This window comes from Marmota monax, unplaced genomic scaffold (assembly GCF_021218885.2).
Source record: "Marmota monax isolate L192 unplaced genomic scaffold, Marmota_monax_Labrador192_F-V1.1 WCK01_AAM20220418_F8-fsc00493, whole genome shotgun sequence".
In the NCBI taxonomy this organism is placed as follows: domain Eukaryota; kingdom Metazoa; phylum Chordata; class Mammalia; order Rodentia; family Sciuridae; genus Marmota; species Marmota monax.
Window position 1 is genome coordinate 104,299 of NW_026692681.1, and position 19,850 is coordinate 124,148.

Genomic DNA, 19,850 nt, shown 5'->3' on the forward strand with positions numbered 1-19,850 from the left:
TTTGGTTTCTTTCTTTTTTTCACTGTTATTTTGCAGGTGGAGCATTCTGTCATGAAGAAATATTAAATATTTGATACAATTCATCCTAGATGTGAAGTTATGTCACATAACTTGTATGGAAAGATCTGAGGAAGTTATTTATTACACACCTTTGTCTCAGTCTGCAGTTAACCAGAAGTCCTAATACTATATTCCTAACCGTTAAGTGACAGTTACAAAATTTTTTAAAATTCAAGTTTAATGGGTGGTCTTTTACCTGAATGTTTCTTCTTGTAGCTGTTCTAATTGAGTTTGGAGTTGCAAATGCCTTCTTCCTGCTGGACTGTTGGGATCTTCTATGGAATCAGATTGATTGAGTCTTTCCATTAATATCTGATTCTCTGCCAATAAACTACTTTTCTCCTCTTGCAATGCTGCAACCTGTTGAAATACAGAAGACAGCAATTATTTCCTTCAATTACACTGCGTCAGTTCAGTCTCCTGTGAATTACTATTATGAATCAAACCCTACTTTAAAGAATACAGTTAATTTCCATTTAAAACATTTGCATTATTTTGGAATATTTTTCACATAGAACAATATGTACAAGTAGATAAGAATTAATTTTTTATTTCTTATTTATTTATTATTTTGAGATATGGGTCTGACTACACTACCCAGGCACCTCAACTTTCTGGGCTCAAGCAATGCTCCTGCCTCAGCCTTCTAAGTAGCTTGGCTTACAGCTACGCACCACCACATCTGGCTTTATTTTGTATTTGAAAAGATATTCAACAAAGATAGAGGGCAAACACAGAAAGATAATCATCATGAGTCACCAAAGAAATGAAAATTCACACTAAAATGTTATTACTAAAGTGGCTAAAATTTAAAAGACTGTACCAAGTATTGGTGAAGGTAAGAATAAAAGGTATCACTGATGAGACTATAAAATATTTCAAACACTTTGGAAAACAGGTCAGCAGTCTCAAAAAAACTACACATGTAACTACCATGTAACTTATCTAGCCATTCCACTCCTAGGCATTTACTCAAAGAGAAGTAAAAGCATATGCCCACACAATAACTTAAAAAGTTTTTTTAAAATTTTTTTTTAGTTGTTGATAGACCTTTTTTTTAAAAAATTTATCTACATGTGGTGCTGAGAATCGAACTCAGTGCCTCACACAAGCAAGGCAAGTACTCTACTGCTGAGACACAGCCCCAGTCCTTAAAAAGATTTTGCCAGTTTCACTTGTAATAGAGAAACACTGGAAATAACCCGAACATTTATCAATAAGTAAATTGATAAATACATTAGAGTATATCCACTGTACAGGTAACTTTTGGGCAATAAAAGTTCCCATTGATAATGATAACATGAAATACTGAAAACAAACAAACAAACAACAACAACAACAAAAACCAGACCAAAAGAGAACATAACATAGGAACATGTGTGATTCCTATTAATATAATTCTAGAAGATATTAGCTAATCTGTAGTTTCAGAATGCAGACCTGGGAACTGAAGGGGATTTATAGTCATAAAAAGCTGGGAATAGTGGTGCACATCTAAATCCCAGCAACCTGGAACCTGAAAGCAGGAGGATCTCAAGTTTGAAGTCAGCCTCAGCAATTTAGGAAGGCCCTAAGCAAATTAGACCCTATCTCAAAAAATTTTTAAAAGGGCTAGGAATGTAGTTCAGTAGTAAAGTGTCAGTGGGTATAATCCCCAGTAATAAACATAAGTTTCCTGATGTTTTTACTTTTTTCTTTCTTCCACCTATTTTGTTCTGTTTTTTTAAAAAGTATACATGTGTGGTGCTGGAAATTGAACCCAGGGTCTTGCACACACAGGTACTCTACCACTGAGCTATATTCCAGTCCTACTACAATCCCCCATTTTCTTTTGTAAATTTTGACAGGTACATTTATTTATTTATCCATTTTCTCTTTAACTTGTTCCAGTTGGGCTATTGGCTACTGTTCATCAGGATCACTGACCCCCAAGTCACTAAGTCAACATTTGACACAATTGGTTATCCTTCTTGAAGCACTTATATCATTTGGCTTCATTCTTTTGGATTCTATTCTTCTCAATTTCCCTAACAGTGCCTAGAGCTTATCTTTTCTAAATATAGTGATGGCTTCAGGTTTCATGGCTATAAGCCCCATCTATTTTCTGACAACTGACATATTTCTATTTCTAGTCTAGAACCCTGAACTGGAATCATTTCTATTCGTATGTCTACTAGCAATCTCCAATTAAAATTTTACAAATAGAACTTTTAAAAATCATTTTTTAATATTTATTTTTATAGTTGTAGTTGGACACAATAACTTTATTTTATTTATTTATATGTGGTGCTGAGGATCGAACCCAGGGACTTGAACGTGTGAGGCAAGCACTCTACAGCTCAGCCATAACCCTAGCCCCTAAAAATCTTTTTTATATTAATACATAATAATTGTATATTTTCATGGACTACAGGGTGATGTTTTGATATATGAATGTATAATGAACAACTAGGATAATTACATGTACCATCTTAAACATTTATCATTGCTCTATATTGGAAATATTCAAAATTTTTTCTTCTAGCTGTTTTGAAATATACAACGAATTATTGTTGACCATAGTCAACCTATTATGCTACAGAACACTAGAACTTAAACCTCCTATATAAGTGTATATTTTGTATCATTAAACAACTTTTCTCTATCCTCTCCTCCCTTCCGGGCCTCTGGGATTGATTATTTTAGCTTTCACATGCAATCATGTGGTACTTGTCTTTCTATACTTGGCTCATTTTGCTTAATATAATGATTTTCTGACAAAAAGGATTTTATCCTTTTTATGGCCGACTAGTATTCCATTGTGTATATGTACTACATTTTCATTATCTAGTCATCAGTTGATGGATACTTATAAGGTTTCTATTTCTTGGCTATTTGTAACTAGTGAAGCTCATTTCATTTCCTTTGAACATACACCCTGTAGTGGGATTGCTGGATCATGTGGCAGTTCTACTTTTTATCTTTGGTCTTTTGTTTTGTGGATACCTAGGGATTGAACCCAAGTGTAGTTATCACTGAGCCACACCCATAGCCCTTTTTATTTTGAGACAGGGTCTCGCTAATTTGCTTAGGGGCTTGCTGATTTGCTAAGGTTGGCTTTGAACTCACAATCATTCTGCTTAAGCCTTCTGAGTTGCTGAGATTCCAGTTGTGTGCCAGCCACCATACCTGGCTATCATTTGTCTTTTTGATAACAGTCTTTCTTACTGTGATCTTGATTAGCACTTATCTGATAATTAGTGATGTTGAGTATTTTTGTATAAATTGTGGATCATTTGTTATTTTTTTTTTTAGAAATATCTATTAGGATCATTTGCCCATTTTGTAATCAGATTATTATTATTGTTGCTGTTGTTGGATTGAATTCCTTATTCCTTTTTTTTTTAATATTTATTTTTTAGTTTTCGGTAGACACAAGATCTTTATTTTATGTGGTGCTGAGGATCGAACCCAGCGCCCCGCACATGCCAGTCGAGCGCGCTACCGCTTGAGCCACATCCCCAGCCCCTCCTTATTCCTCTTAATGCCTTATTGGATGAATAGTTTGTAAATATTTTCTCTCAATCCATAGGTTGATTTTTCACTCTGATTGTTTTCTTTACTGTGCAGAAGCTTTTCAGTTCCATATAGTCCTGTTTGTCTAATTTTGCTTTTGTTGCTTGTGCTTTTGAGGTCTTATTCAAAATAATCTTTGCCCAAATGGAATGTGTGTGTGGGATATGGGGATTGAACCCAGCACCTCACTGCATGCTAGGCAAGTGTTCTATTACTGAGCTACATCCCTAGCTCTATTTTAAAAAATTTATTTTGAGACATGGTGTAAGTTGCCCAGACTGTCCTCAAACTTAAATCCTCCTTCAGCCACCTGTGTAACTGGGATTACAGGTGTGACACCATGCCTGGCTCCTAAATGGAATTCTTGATTAATACCCACCATCACCTAGTTTGCCAGTAGTCTTTCTCGTTTTACTAAATGGTAACTCCCTCCTTCCAATTGCTCAGCTATCATCCTTAACATCTTTCTCACACTCAAATCCAATCTATCAGCAAATTTAACATTTGCTCTACCTCAAAAAATCTATTGTGGTCACCTCTCAGCATCTCTAACATACAGATCAAAGTTAATATAATTTTTTGCCTTATTGCAGTGGCCTCTTAGTTGGTCTCTGAGTCAACTAAGAGTAAAACACAACTCAATCCCATGACTATTTTGCTCAAAATCCTTCAATGGCTGGCTACCCATGTCACTTTTTATAAAGAAATATATTAAGGCCTCTCTGGACTAACTGACTTTTCCTATTTTCTCCCTTCTTCTGTTATCATTTTCATCTTACTATCTCCCTCTCTCTCTCTTTTTTTTTGGTGGTGCTGGGGATCGAACCCAGGGCCTTGTGCATGCAAGGCAAGCACTCTACCAACTGATCTATATCCCCAGCCCTTCCTATCTCTTTAATATACTACTTCACTCCTATCTCAGATCCTTTGCCTTTTCCATGGCCCTTACCTTGTATTCCCCCTGGAAATATGGTAGGCTTGCTCCCCTAATCTCTTTGGGATTTTACTAACTCATCACTCTCTTAAGGTGGGCCTGGGTTGACCCAATTAAAAATTAAATTTTCTGGACTCTGTATTCCTTATTTTACATTCCCTGCTTTATTCTACTCCAGAATGCTTATCACCACATAATTTACTGTATTTGGGGTGGGGGGGATTACTGGAGATTGAACTCAGGGGCACTCAACCACTGAGCCACATCCCCAACCCTATTTTGTACTTTATTTAGAGGCAGTGTCTTACTGAGTTGCTTAGCACCTCACCCTTGCTGAGGCTAGCTTTGAACTCACAATTCTCCTGTTTCAGCCTCCAGAGCTGCTGGGATTATGGGCACACGCCACCATGCCCAGATAACTTAGTGTATTTTTATCTTGTTTATCAGCTATCTTAGAATAGAAGCACCTTGAGGAGGGATGTTTCATCTGTTTCTATTCTCCCATCTTTATTTTATCTAAAGCAACTAGAACAGTACAAGAAATGTAGCGGGTGCTTGGCAAATGTTGTTGGTTAAATGAAAGAATATGAAATGTCAGTTCTATAATTTGTCTAATTTCTAAAACCACATTAGTCTTTCTAGGATCTACTCTATATTCCTGATCTATTTCATTCATTTCTACTATTTCTATTTTCATAGTTAAAATAAATATTGAAGGCTGTATGTTTTTTAAACATATTTTTTGCTATTGCATTCCAACTTTAACTGCATGGTGATCAGAGACCATAATACATATCACAGATTCTTTCAATTTTTCTGAGAATTGACATACCATCTGGGATGTGGTAAATTTATGTGAAGGCTGAGTGTTGAACAAAAAAACCTTAATATTAGAATTATCAGACCAACTATGGGGCTGGGAATATAGGTCAGCGATAGAGTGTTACCAAACATGTGTGAGGCCCTCAGTTTGATCCAATACTGCAAAAGTAAACAAATAATAAACTACAACAAGCTAATGCTGCTAAAACATTTTAATTTAGTATCTATGGCAGAAATCCTTATATATGTACAGAAAAAAAAAAGTGACTAATTTAAAAAAACGTAAACATGATTTATTTAAGAAAAAACATGACAAAGGAGCTTATAATGAAACTCACAGTTTCCTGCTGAATTTTCTCATTCCCCAGAGACTAATTTTCACTATTCCCAAGTTTCTGCTTTGGATTTTGCTTATCTCTCTAAATATATGAATGTATCAGTATTTCTTGATCTATCAATTTTAGATACCATTTATGCTAGATTATATCAATTTGTGGAGTGGGTAACATGATGCAAGAAGTTTAACCCTTTTACATTTCTAGTTAGAGCCTCACATCAGTCTTCTGCCACATCTGGTCTATTTGGTGTTCTGTTGTTATAGAAGCTCCTCACAAATATTTTTGACCACTTCATTTTTTGCTCTTTTTATCCATTTAGCACTTTTCAACTGTCTTTTGACTTTCAGATGTTGATGAACAATGTGTTTCAGAGCTGGCTACACTCAAGGTGACTATTAAATATCTAAGATCTTGCAAACTAGCTGTTAAACCATCAGAAACTTGAATTCAGAAATTGGCAAACACTATAAATCCAGGCTTTAAAAATCTCCCCAACCCCCCTGAAAGCCAATTTACTAGCACACCATGAAGACTCATGGATGCTGATATCACTACTCTTTCTTCCTCAGAGGTTCGTATCATTTTAATTCACTTGTAAATATTATAAATTTAATGGGGTTGCAAAAAAGAAAGAAAATGAACATGTTTGTTGAGTCTATTATCCTTAACCAGAAACATGTTTATTTTTTTCCCTTTTTCATTTAATTACAGTTGTATTATATTCAAACTGTACTACACAGCAGTACACAAAACATTTGGTGGTACACAGAACAGACCACCTACCTGCATATCTAATTCATGGCATCTTTGAGCAATTTCTTCCTTTGCTGACAAAGCTTCATTTAATTCTTCTGTAGTTTTCTTCAACTGGTTAGAAACAAAGATATGATAACTATTTCAATATAAGATGGAAACAATAATTATTTTATGCAACATAGAATTAAAACGTTCTTCTCTTTTATTTCTTGGGGAAAAGTACAAGGGGAAATCAAAAACCATCTTTTAAGACTCAAAAGAAGGTACTTCTAGCTTTGAATTTCTTTTAGTCCTAAGTCTTATCTTTTCTATTCTCTGAACTTGGCTCTTTCTCCATGTCAAGTTTTCTTTCACATTTTCTCCTGTCTGGACTATTTGGTTCTTGGTAATGTTGGTTCTTTCAAGAGCTGAGAAGTTTTACCTTGATAAAACATCTCATAGAGGAATGGAAGTTTCAACTGTTAAAATAGTTTTAACGCAAGCTTTTCCATCATATTAAACTTTTATGTTAATTTGTACTGCACCCTTTTTTTAACAAAGTATTTTTATTATTCTAATTCTCAAACATTTCCAAGTTGTATCCCATTATTATTACAAATTATAAATTAGCAAAGTATTGAAAATTTTCCTTAAGGTAAGATTTTCTCTCTATTTCATGTGACCAAACTAAGGGGAAAAGAAAAAAATCATAACTAGAAAACAGGAATTACAATAAGTTAAAGAAAATAGTTTTCAGTGGGTTATGCAATAATACTTTAATTAAAATTACAAACAGGACAGTAGAATGAGAAAAACATTATAATACCATATATGTATGATTACACTACTGGTGTGACTTTGTACAGCCAGAGGAATGAGAAGTTGTGCTCTATTCGTGTACAATGTGTCAAAATGCATTGTACTGTTATGTATAACTAATTAGAACAAATTTAAAAAAGGAAGGGGGAGATAAGGACAACAGAGGGGACAGAAAGGTGAGGTACTGGGGAATGAAAAAAATTTACAAATGGTGTCAATTCACAAAACACTTTAAGTTCTTAAATTTTAGGTAAAATATAAAAAATTATACAAATATATTCCATAAGCAATTTCAACTAAAAGAGCTTCTCATTAATATCTAAACTTTACCCTTTTTAATTTTGCATGAATACAAATAAGGCCAAATTATATACCTGGCGATCAAGGTCAACATAGGCATCATTCCCAGAAGAGACAGGAGACTCTTTACTCATTAGCTGAAATTAAGATTTAAATTATTATAAAAGTGAGGCAAAAAAAAGACAGTCTACATAATATACTTACACAACAAATAAATAAATACCTAGCCACTATTGAGATATAAAAATTAAAATGAAAACACAAAAGTTAATGAAATAATTTCCTGCAAATAATACTTCAGAGTTTGAAATTTTTCTTTACTCCAGAATAATGCCTTCATTCAATATAAGAGGTCTAAATTCAGGTGCTCATTTTCACTATAAGCCCCAGCCAAGAATCAAGTATAACATTTTTTATCACTGAAAAGACAAATAGTAAAGTTTAAAATGTGGCTAGAAATTTAAAAACAGTGACTTTCAGTAAAAAATAGTGGTATTAAGCATCAACTTAATTCTAAAAAATAAATGTGGACAATGTCAATATAGCACTTACATTCACACACAGGTATTCCCCTAAATCTTTGCTTCTCTCAGCCTTGCATTGCAAAGAGAAGATTCAAAGCATGTCTGAAAGGTTGGGATAAAGGGATAAAATTCTGACCATGACAAATAAAAGGGGCAGACTCAAACGGCCCCAGTCTTCTATGATTTCTCATGTTTCGTCTGAGGGACAAAAGGGGGAGGGACAATTAGAAATGTGGGGATTTCATATCAAGAGATCTTGTGATTTCATCCTTCACTCTGCTCTCTAGAGAACTGAAATGTTATGTTCAGTAACATCAGCACTTCTCAACATGAGATCCCCAGACCAACAGTATTAGCACTGCTTGGTCTCGTGTCAGAAATATGAATTCTTGGGCCCCATCCAGGTTTACTGAGTCAGAACATCTAGGGTTAGCCTGAGGACAGTTCAATAAGTACTCCAGGTGATCTGAAGCACATTGGAGCTTGAGAATCACTGCTCCAACTCACTAATGAGAATGAAAGTCCTTTAACACAATAGGGGGGAAAATCTCAAGAAAGTGAAAAATACCAGCTTCAATTTTTATGCTTTAGTTGAATATATTAATAGTAAGATTTTTAAAAAGACTTTTCTTCAAATTGAAAAAAATGGTACTCATTGTAGAGAAGAAAAAATATAATGAAAAAGATATCTACCATCTGGAAAAAAAAGTAACTTTTATAATTTTGACATACTTAAAAATTAGCTGTGTTTGACAACCATGGGTCTAGCAGAATTCAAGAAAGAAACATAAATCAGTAAATACAGTATAGTATGATAAAGGCAGTGGCAAGATATTCAGAGAATTCTGTAATTCAGAGGTGGGTAGGAGCAGGGAGCAGGAAATATTTTTTTTCAGTCTTTTCTCTTTTTTGCCCCTTGTTGTATTTTGGTCCTTATTATAACACCTCTCAATAAAAAGTTAAAAAGTTAAATATCCCACTCTGAACACTGTCCATCTTTCATTCAGTTGTTCCTCAGCTTCACTGAGCTCCTAGGTCCTATCCCTCTTCTCACCTTCTCCGTGTTTCCAGTCTTAGCCCATCATTCTTGTATTCACTTTCTTCCTTACTTTGCTTAGAAACTGCAGTGAACACTATTGGTTTTGCCTGGCTAAAGTTTACTTCTCTTGGGCTGGGGATGTGGCTCAAGCAGTAGCGCGCTCGCCTGGCATGCGTGCGGCCCGGGTTCTATCCTCAGCACCACATACAAACAAAGATGTTGTGTCCGCCAAGAACTAAAAAATAAATATTAAAAAATTCTCTCTCTCTCTCTCTCTCTCTCTCTCTCTCTCTCTCTCTCTCTCTCTCTCTCTCTCTCTCTCTTTTAAAAAAAAAAAAAAGTTTACTTCTCTTTCTTCTACTAACATTGTCATCTTATTTTGGGGATTTTCCTTTTCCACTTTAGAATCCATGTTTGTCATTTGTTTTATCAATTATCTTCTCTAGTTTACCTTCCAGCTAAGAAGCTGGAAGGAATGGAATTGAGAGCACAAGTGACAGGATAAGCCTCTGAGAACAGGTCTTCTTAGAGACCCTATTCCATTTATCAGTCCTCTTTCTTATATCTCAACATCTGTCTTTCTCTTTCTTGGGGCTTATTAGCATTTAAGTAGCTAAAAGATGATCATTTACTTGAACAGATATTTCTTCCAAAAGATACTACAACAAACACATGAAAAACGCTCAATATAATGTCATTATGGAAATCAAAAGCAAAGTAATAAGATACTATTCATGTACGTTTTGAGGCTATTATTACAAAGATGGATGATAACAAAGGTTGACCAAGCTGTAAAGAAATCAGAAGCCTCCTGCATTACTGGTGGAAATGCAAAATGATATAGCTGTAGAAGAAAACACTTTTGAAGTTCCTCATGTAATTAAACATAGAATTACCACATGATCCAGCAATTCCATTTCAGGATACAGATACTCCTCAGCTTACACTACAGTTATGTCCTAATAAGCCACATTTTGTTACATCAAAAATTCATTTAATATTCTTAGCTTACTGAACATCCTAACTTAGCAACAGAGTACTCTACACAATATCCACGGTTTGTTTGCCCTTGTGATCTTGTGGCTGACTGGGAATAGATGACTACTGCTGTCCAGCATCACAAAAGAGGATAATATCGTATCTTTTTTTTTTTTTTTTTTTTTTTTGTTTATTCTTTTTTTTTATTGGTTGTTCAAAACATTATAAAGCTCTTGACATATCATATTTCATACATTAGATTCAAGTTGGTTATGAACTCCCAATTATAATATCGTATCTCTACCCAGGAAAAGATGAAAATTTTCATGAAAAAGATGAAGTACAGTCTCTCTGTGCCATCTTAAAATCAACAAACCCTGATGAACATTTTAAGTCAGGGACCATCATCTGGAAACATCCAAAAGATTTTAAAATGTATTCAAGATAAACTTTTACAATCATGTCCACAGCAGCATTATTCACAACAGCCATTAGAGGGAAATAACTCAAATGTCCATCAACCAATGAACAGATAAACAAAATGTGGTATATCCAAACAGCAGAACAATATTTAGTCATAAAAAGGAAAAGTAAGGATATATACTAGAACAAACCTTGAAAACACGTTAAATAAAAGAAACCAAACACAAATGGCCACAAGTGATATGATTCAATTTATAGAAAATATCCAGAATAGGCATGTTTATAGAGACAAGACAGCAGATAACTGGTTGCCAAGGGCTGGAGGAAGTTTGTGCTTAATGAAGAGACTGCTTCATGGGTACTAGGTTTCCTTTTGAGATGATGAAAAAGTTCTGAACTAAATAATGGTGATATCTGTACAACACTGTTTATATGTTAAATGTTACTAATGGGAAATTATATGTCCTGTGTATTTTACTACAGTTTAAAAAAAAAAAATCAAAGTAGCACCTGATCAGAAACCATAAAAATAGCATGTGCCCAAAGGGAAAAGCCTTCTTCTTAAGTTCCATTGATCAACATGTCTACCAATTTTCAAATCTGTTTATTTCCAACACTGACTGCCATAATTTAGTATAGGCTTTCATCTGTTTTCACTGAGTAAGTATTAAGGTCTTTTAATTGGTCTCCCTTTCTCCACTTTTGTTTTCCCCCAATCCATCCTTATTGCACAGATTTTTTTCAATTACTGGTCTCAATGTATTTTTTCCTTAGAATCTATTCATTCATTTCCAAAATTATAGCTCTTAACAAAACTGCATGGTGTCCTAATAATCTTGTATGTCTTATTTCATTTCTGAGCATTTTCTCTCTCACAATGTTTGCTACAGGCATTGTACTTTCAATGGCTCCAACCCATGTCATTTGGTCTTGGTTTTTCTTGACTTTTGGACTTTAGAAAAAAATTTTGTACCTCCTTATCTCATTCTCATCCTTCAGTGCTCAGCCTCACTTCCTCTCAGAGGCAGCCTTACCTAATGTCCTCAAACTGAGTTAGATACTCTCAACAAGGACTCCTATATTTTTCCCCCATCATGGCACTTTTCTTACTGTATTTGAATTTTTATTTAATTCTTTTCCTTTGACAGGCAAGGGACATCTTCATCTCTTTCAGTTATATTTATAATATCTACTAGAGTGCCTAGTGCATACTGTGTACTCAATAAGTAGTATTTGCTAAATGAATACACATACAATAAATATATAATTTATTTTGAAAATTTAATTATAATCCCATTGTATGTTAATTTTATATGTTCATTCATACTATGTTTTAAATTTTTTCCATTCATAAGATATCCTTTTAAACACACTTTTATTAATTATATAATTTTCCATTGGATGAAGGTAACACAATTTAAATACAAGTGTACCAATGAATATATACTGCTCTCACATTTCTATTAATTTAAAGTAGTTTGAAAAACACTGTATTCAATCTTTGAATTTTAAAATAATTTCTTGGGACAGATTCATAGAATGAAAATCACATCATCACAGATTTTAATTTAGAAAGTATTTCTTGTTATAATATCTGTTATTACAGTAAAATCAGACAAAGAGTAAAGAATATTCAACCTTTAAGAGAGAAGTTAAAATTGAGTATGTTTGTTTTCTCTCATCCTATTTTTTTAATAAATGGAATCACACATTCTTCGTGTGCTTTATATTCTACCTTTTTTTTTTTTAATGGTCCTAGAGACTGCACCTAGGGACACTTTACCACTGAGCTACATCCTCAGCACTTTTAATTTTTTAAACAGGATTTGATTAATTTGCTCAGGCTGGCCTCAAACTTGCAATCCTCCTGCCTCAGGTTCCCAAGTTGCTGGGATTATTGGTGCATCACCACACCTGGTTTATAATCTAACTTTTTTAACCTGAACTATGATAACATTATTCATCTATGTCATTATTTTTAAAAAAATATGCCATAATGCCTACATAATGTGCCAATATACCATAATTTATCAATTACCCTTTTGTTGAGTAGTTAGGTTATTTCTAATGTTTTAGTACTAGGAAATAATACTGAAATAACTATTTTAGGCGATACAGCAAAACTGTTATAAGCATGAGCCTTAGATTCAGACTGTTTAGATCTGAGTTCTAACTCTGTCACTATTTCCTGTGTGAACCTGAGCTAGTTACTCAAACTCTCTATACTTTAGTTTTCTTTTATAAAATGGGGACAAATGACAACATCTCACAAGATTGTAGTAGATTATTTGTCCAATTTTTGTGATAAAATATATGTAACACAAAACTTGCCATCCTACCCACTTTTAAATATAAATTCAATTATAATAAATTTTATTTTCTTATACTTTTTTGTGGGGACAGTACTGGGTGGGGATTGAACCCAAGGCCTCATGCATTCTAGGTAAGTGTTCTACCACTGAGTTATACACAAGCCCAATTGTAGTGAATTTTAAGTGCATTAACAGATGCAAATTTATATAGTAAATACAATACACTATCTATCACATAATAGGTGCTGGAAAGTGCTTATTATTACAATTATTTTTACATGTCTTTACATGTCATATTTTTTGATGAATTCCTAAATATGGAATTACAAGGACAGATTAAAGTAATTGTTTGTGGCCCCTGTTATTTTCCCTACTCTTTCTTAGCAACAGAATTCGCACATGTTGACTTGGGTCTATTAGTACCCAGGGTAAGGGCCAGATCCCCCAGTCTCCCTGCTGTGGCTATGTGAGTGATATCTGGTTACTAAGGGGGGAAATTCCTGCAGGTTTATGTCAAGGAAATACAAAACCCTTCCTTTAATCCTTCATGCTGGCTGGAAATGTGAAAGCTGAAGCTTGAAAAGCCACAGTTGAACCACTAGGTGGGTATCATGTATTATGGATGGCAAAGACCTTATTAAGTCTAATGTACTGGAAGAATGCTGGGTCCCTGATGACTATAGTCTTTATAACAATCCAGGACCATCATCGTTTTGGTGTTTTAACATTTATAATCAAACCTAATCTTACATGACATAAAAGGGTATATAATAGCATTTTCTTTAAAGATTTGCCAGTTTATACTCCTAACATCAGTTCTAAATGCCATACTAATCAACTTTTTATTATTTATCTTTTGAGATGGGGTCTTGTTATGATGCCCAGGCTGGTCTCCAACTCCTGGGCTCAAGTCATCATCCTGCCCCAGATTCCCAAGGAGCTGGAGCTACACCAGCTGCTCACAACATTGCAGCTGGGTTGATCTACTTCTTTGCCATTTTTTTTTTTTTAATATTAGTTGTTGATGGACCTTATTTATTTACATGTGGTTCTGAGAATCAAATACAGTTTTGATAGTGTTGTATTTACTATATAAATTTGCATCTGTTAATGCACTTAAAATTCACTACAATTGGGCTTGTGTGTAACTCAGTGGTAGAACACTTACCTAGAATGCATGAGGCCTTGGGTTCAATCCCCACCCAGTACTGTTCCCCCCCAAAAGTATAAGAGAATAAAATTTATTATAATTGAATTTATATTTAAAAGTGGGTAGGATGGCAAGTTTTGTGTTACATATATTTTATCACAAAAATTGGACAAATAATCTAGTATAATGCTACTACTTCACACATGCTAGGCAAGTGCTCAACCAATGAGCCACAACCCCAGCCCAAGGTTTTGGTTTTTTAAAAGGTCCTAGGTAATAAAGAATTTGGCTAGTCTTTGCTCCTATCCAGGGAGGTGGTATCTAAACTGCTGGGATTTCTTACTGAAAGGAGTCTTTATATTCATGTGATCTAAGAGGATGATTACAGATGGGGGCTGGACATCCAGGAAGATCCACCATGTGATTAGAAGATTGGGATTTTAAGCCACTTGTTATCAGTTTAACCTCTGGAGAGGTAGGGACTGAAAATGGATTTCAGACCTATGGTAAGTTATTCAATCAATAATATTATGTAATGAGATTCCAATGAAGACTGGACACAAAAGCTCAGATAAGCTTCCCTGGGTGACAATAATCTATGTATTGTCACACAGTGATGTGCCATAAGGGTGACATCCTGAATCTTTGGAGAAGGGACAATAGAAACTTTGCATTTTGGATTCTCCCAGACCTTATCCTATATACTTTTTGGCTTAACAGAAACTTAAAAATTCAGAAATTAATTTGGTTTTATTTGTATCCATTTGTCACATATTAACATTTCTGAGTTCTGAGTTATTCCAGTGAATTACAAAATTTAAGGATAGTGGTAACTCCTAAATTTGAACCCAGATGGTCAGATAGGAGAGTAGCCTGGGGATCCCTGAATGTGGGGCTGTTCTCTGAAGTAAGGGCAGTCTTGTGGACAGCTATGTCCTTCCTCTTTGAAGTGGGGCCCAATTCTTAGTTGTTGGTATCAGAAGTTATTGCAAAAAAAACACTATCTAAATTTGCATTTGGCATTTTTCATGTTTGCATTTTGTATTTTTTCTGTTACTTGCATATTCATGTCCTGTATACAGTTTTCTATCTTCTTTCAGGGCTTATTCCATTGCTTCTATGGCTGAAAACATTCTCACATCCTGAGATTAACCAGGTGTTAGTCTGATCAATTTATTTGTACTTTTATGTCTTCCAGTTAAAATAAATATTCAAATAGTAATTGCTTTGAGTATACCTTGAGTTGAGGACCCATTTTTTGCCAAACAGAAAAACCAATAGTTAAGTATGAGGTAGACTGCTGGTTTAACATGGATATGATTTTTTATTACCTTTAGGAATTAGTCTACTATTCCTAGTTCATTAAGGACACTTTTAAAAAATTAGGATTAGCTGCAACTATATTTACAAAATAAATGTTTAAAATCTAAATAGATGTGAGTTTTAAATACATATGATTTTTAAAATAAAAAATGAAACAGGCTTGGCCAGGCATGGTGGTGCACACCTGTAATCCCAGCAGCACAGGAGGCTGAGGCAGGAGGATCACAAGTTCAAAGCAACTTAGGGAGACATTAAGCAACTCAGCAAAAGCCTGCTTCTAAATAAAATATTTTAAAAGGGTTGGGGAGGTAATTCAGTGGTTGTTCAATCCCTGGTACCCCCACCCCCCAAAAAGAAAGAAACAGGCTCTATCATAAATGTAAAGAAGAAAGGTCTTGGCTGGGGGTAAAGCTCTGTGGCAGAATGATGCTCAAGATGTGTAAGATTCTTGAATTCAATCCCCAGCACTGCCAAAAAAAGTGCTCTAAAAATGAGTAGGAGAAATTACTTTGTAAAATCTCTACTTCTTTAACCACAAAGCTCCAACATACCTCTTGAATGGCTGTCATGACAACATGTTGAACAGATTCCTCCATCATCATAATGGCTTGGATGTACTCTGCAAACAAGAACAATCTAGAATGTCACTGTTCAAGGTAAATATAGCCAAGGGGATGAAGGCTAATACTTCATAAATTCTTAGTTTCTTGTTTTGATTCTTCCTATGAGTCCCTCATACATGCTTAATGTATTCACATATGTGCCATAGGTAAAGCAAAGGCTGAAATCGCAGTATTTATCTTTCCTGAAGACATTTTCTCCCCTTACATCATTTCTTATAAAGCTGATTCTACAGCTATAGGTCAGGGGAATGCAGCATCAGCATTACATGTTGTCAATGTAAATAAATGAAATCATATAGTTTAAGGCATTTACTTATTTATTTACTTTTACTAAAATCTAAAAGTTATCTTTCACATTATTCTTTGCTAAATGGTTAAAAAAACTCTGAAGTCTTTTATTCTCATGTAACATTAAAGCACTGAATTATTTTTAATTTCTACACTAGTATTTTCTACTACACAAAAGAAAATACTTAATAAACCCAAGACATGCTTAGCAAAGAATTAAGATGAATTTAAGATAGAATCTAATAGTATAAACAAATATTGTATATAGGGAAGATTAGTGGAGTAGAAGAAGAAGAGCAAAAGAAAGGGAAGAGAGACAGGAAAGGGGAGGAAATGCAGAATTAAATTAACAAAAGCATGTTATGTGCATATATAAATATACCACAGTAAATTCCATCATATATATATATGTATATAAAACATCAATGAAAACAAAATAAATAAATGAGTGAAAGGGGAAAAAAAGAGAAACATATACTGTATAATCCCAGGCTTTAAAATAATGTCTAATATTTCTAATATGCTAAAACAGCAACCTCATCAATCTTATCCTCACCACTGCAGAAAAAGAAAGGTCTCTTTAGCTCTTAGTACAACAATATTGAAACAATAATTTCTTTCCTTCTTAAAAGCCCTGAAAGTGAGCAGGGCTATGGCTCAGTGGTAGAGCACTTGCCTCATAGATGTGTGAGGCACTGGGTTCAATCCTCAACACCACATAAAAATAAATAAATAAATATATTTAAATATATATATATATATTATTTAAAAAGAAACAGTCCGGGAAGTGATTTTTCATTATTTCCAAATATAATAATGGATAAGTGGCATTAAGCATTAAAAAAATAGGTGGATTCCAACAAACATGGTAAATATGTTTTCAAAAAAAATATTTTAAAAGGTAAACTAATAAGGAAATTTTAGTCTTCACTTTTCACTCTAATCCCATATATACAAAAAAAGCAAATATAAAAGAAATCTTCTCACCCCTAGAAGTAGAATATGAAGGAATCTTGTCAAATTGTCAAGGTAATTTTTGGATGAGATTCATTAGTAAGGACTTATGTGTAGTTTATCTCTAATACTTCTCAACAACTCTGCAAAGTATGTTAATACTTTCCTGTTGCAGATGAAAAATTGAAAACTAATAGAAATTATTCAAGGATAAATAAACTTTACCCAAGGTTTAAAAAATGCAGAGGCAGGAAATTTATTTCAGTGGTAGAGTGAGTGCTTAGAATGCATGAGTTCTGGAGCACCCACCTCGAAAAGTGTAGAACCAAGACTTAAATATGAACTTAACTCCTAACCCTGTGAACTTTGCACCACTGTGCTCTCTCAATACTATAAACATTAGGTAGCTATCAACTGGAAATTCGAAGATCCTAGGTTTCATAAATAAAATCCAAAAATCCATTTATAAAAACCCTCATATTTGGAATGCTAAACTGTAATCCTCTTCCTGATAGGCAACTTGTTTTTAAAAAAGTATTTTTAAAACACTATTAAACCATGACATTATGACATTCTGGTGTCAATGCCAAAGCTTTTACTTTATCAAAAATGTGTTTTAGGGGCTGGGGTTGTGGCTCAGAGGTAGAGCGCTCACCTAGCATGCGTGAGGCACCTGGGTTCGATCCTCAGCAGCACATAAAAAAAAAAAAAAGATATTGTGTCAACCTATAACTAAAAATTTTTTAAAAAAAAAGTGTTTTAATGGAAGTATTCTCATAAGGATACTTGAACCCAATCAAATGTTTCATTATACAAACATACACAATCCAAGAGGAGGAATACATCATAATTACTATTTGGCCAGTAAGGAATTCCTTTAGTCTGAGATCAATGTTTTCTTCTGTTTTTCTCAATGACAATCATCCTATGAGTCCTATTAGAGATATAGCAAGGGAGTGCTTTAGATATTCTGTTTGAAGGCATCAAACTACAAAAACTAATGAAACTCAAATGACTGACCCGATCTCAAAATGAAGACTGTGAACATGAAAGAGAAGAAGCCATGGCACTGATAATGGCAAAGGGAAATTCAATGGCAGCCTACTGGAAGTAAAGAAAGTGGGATGGGGGTTAGGAAGTTAGTAGGTGTGAGAGGGGAAGCGTTAGTTAAGAAGCGGTGTTGCCACGTCAAGGCCCTTCCCCGCGAACACCGTAAAATGCTAAATGTTAAAATGATGATGAAAACTACATTAATGTACAATTTTAACCATTTACAAATCTTTAAAGGTCAAAATACAATTACATACAGTTATTAGGTACATATCTATGAGGTAATGCTGGAGAATGAGGTGCAGTATGTAAGGGAATTTACACTAAAATCTAAGCTGTCCAAAATTTACAGCATGATATAGTACAAAGAGTACTAAACTAAGTTTAAATGTGGAAGAAACATGAGTGTTTGTTCTTGACTAGCCCCTCACAAGTAAGAAATCTTGGACAAGTCACTTAATATTTAGGAATCCCAGTTTCCTAATCTATAAAAAGCATATTTTTGTTCTGTTAATGAATAGTAGAATACCAGAGAGAAAGGAGATACTAAGTAAATATTATCAGTGTCTCTACTAATCTTTACTTTTACAAATTCAATTTTATTTGCCCTAATTAAAGAAGTTAGTCAAGATAGCACAAATATTCAAAGTTCTTAGCAGCTGCTTTTCACTTCTTAACTGCAAACTGTGTCTAAGCACAAAGCCCTTATATTTGTATGACTAGGAGATTTTGTATACTCATTTTGCAGACATGGAAGTAGGCTGAGATCTTGTCCAAAGTGAGTCAGGTAGTAAATGATAGAGCCATTTCAATAAACCCTGTGTTGTATATCATACATACAGAGACAGCTAATGCTTAATAATTCTGAAACTCATTTATTTGATTTCTAGTTTTCTACTATGTTCCTGAGAGCAAGGAATACCCTAAATCTGAATCAGTGAGATGTTAAAATCCTGCTCAAAAAAAAATTTTTTTTATTATTTATACAATTTCAGAGGAAAAAATGATTGTAGATTACTCTACAGAATATTTCAGCTAAACTGAATAAGCAACTGAAATTTACTATGAGTATGTCATGATAAAATCTAAAAGGAATGAAGCTAGAGAGAAAGAAATTCATTGTTAAAAAAAACAAAAGTAAACCAGATCAGTAAAAGTAGTCACTGTTTTAAGAAAACAACGTTGACTATTATCAAACTTACTATTAGAACACCCTCCCCCGCAAAAAAACAAAGAACAAGTTAATAAAGATCTTTTTGGCATTACCAAAGGTGAGGGAAGGGGCAAGAAAAATATTGTGATTGTCATCGTTTAGAATAACCCTCATCTACCTATTCCCCTGCTTTGTTTCTCTTTATCTGTTCCTCACTATACTTCATCGTAGTTTTGTGGAGCTTTTAAATCCTTCAAAGGTAACTTTCTTACATTCAGTTTCTACTACTTAGATTATACTTAACCCATTATCCTCCACAGCTTTACTTAAATAGCTTCCTCACCCCATATCCAGGTTGTTCTTGGTCTTCAGAGGAACTCACCAGCATTCTGATGTTATTATTTAATGCCTTTTCCCTCTACTCTCATTCCAATAGGGCAGGTACTGTCTCTGTTTTATCTACCACTGTG

General features: G+C 34.1%; 1 protein-coding gene across 3 annotated transcripts in view; it reads right to left on the reverse strand.

The window, feature by feature from the left end:
- Window positions 1-19,850, reverse strand: part of Hook3 (hook microtubule tethering protein 3) — a 121,249-nt gene that overhangs the window by 57,414 nt on the left and 43,985 nt on the right. For all 3 annotated transcript variants that reach the window (XM_058579938.1, XM_058579937.1, XM_046446509.2), the window contains exons 6-9: window positions 15,864-15,931; window positions 7,638-7,700; window positions 6,493-6,576; window positions 257-420 (exon numbers count right to left, since the gene is read on the reverse strand). In XM_058579938.1, coding sequence (XP_058435921.1) covers window positions 257-420; window positions 6,493-6,576; window positions 7,638-7,700; window positions 15,864-15,931 — 379 coding nt within the window. The remainder of the gene's footprint in view (window positions 1-256; window positions 421-6,492; window positions 6,577-7,637; window positions 7,701-15,863; window positions 15,932-19,850) is intronic.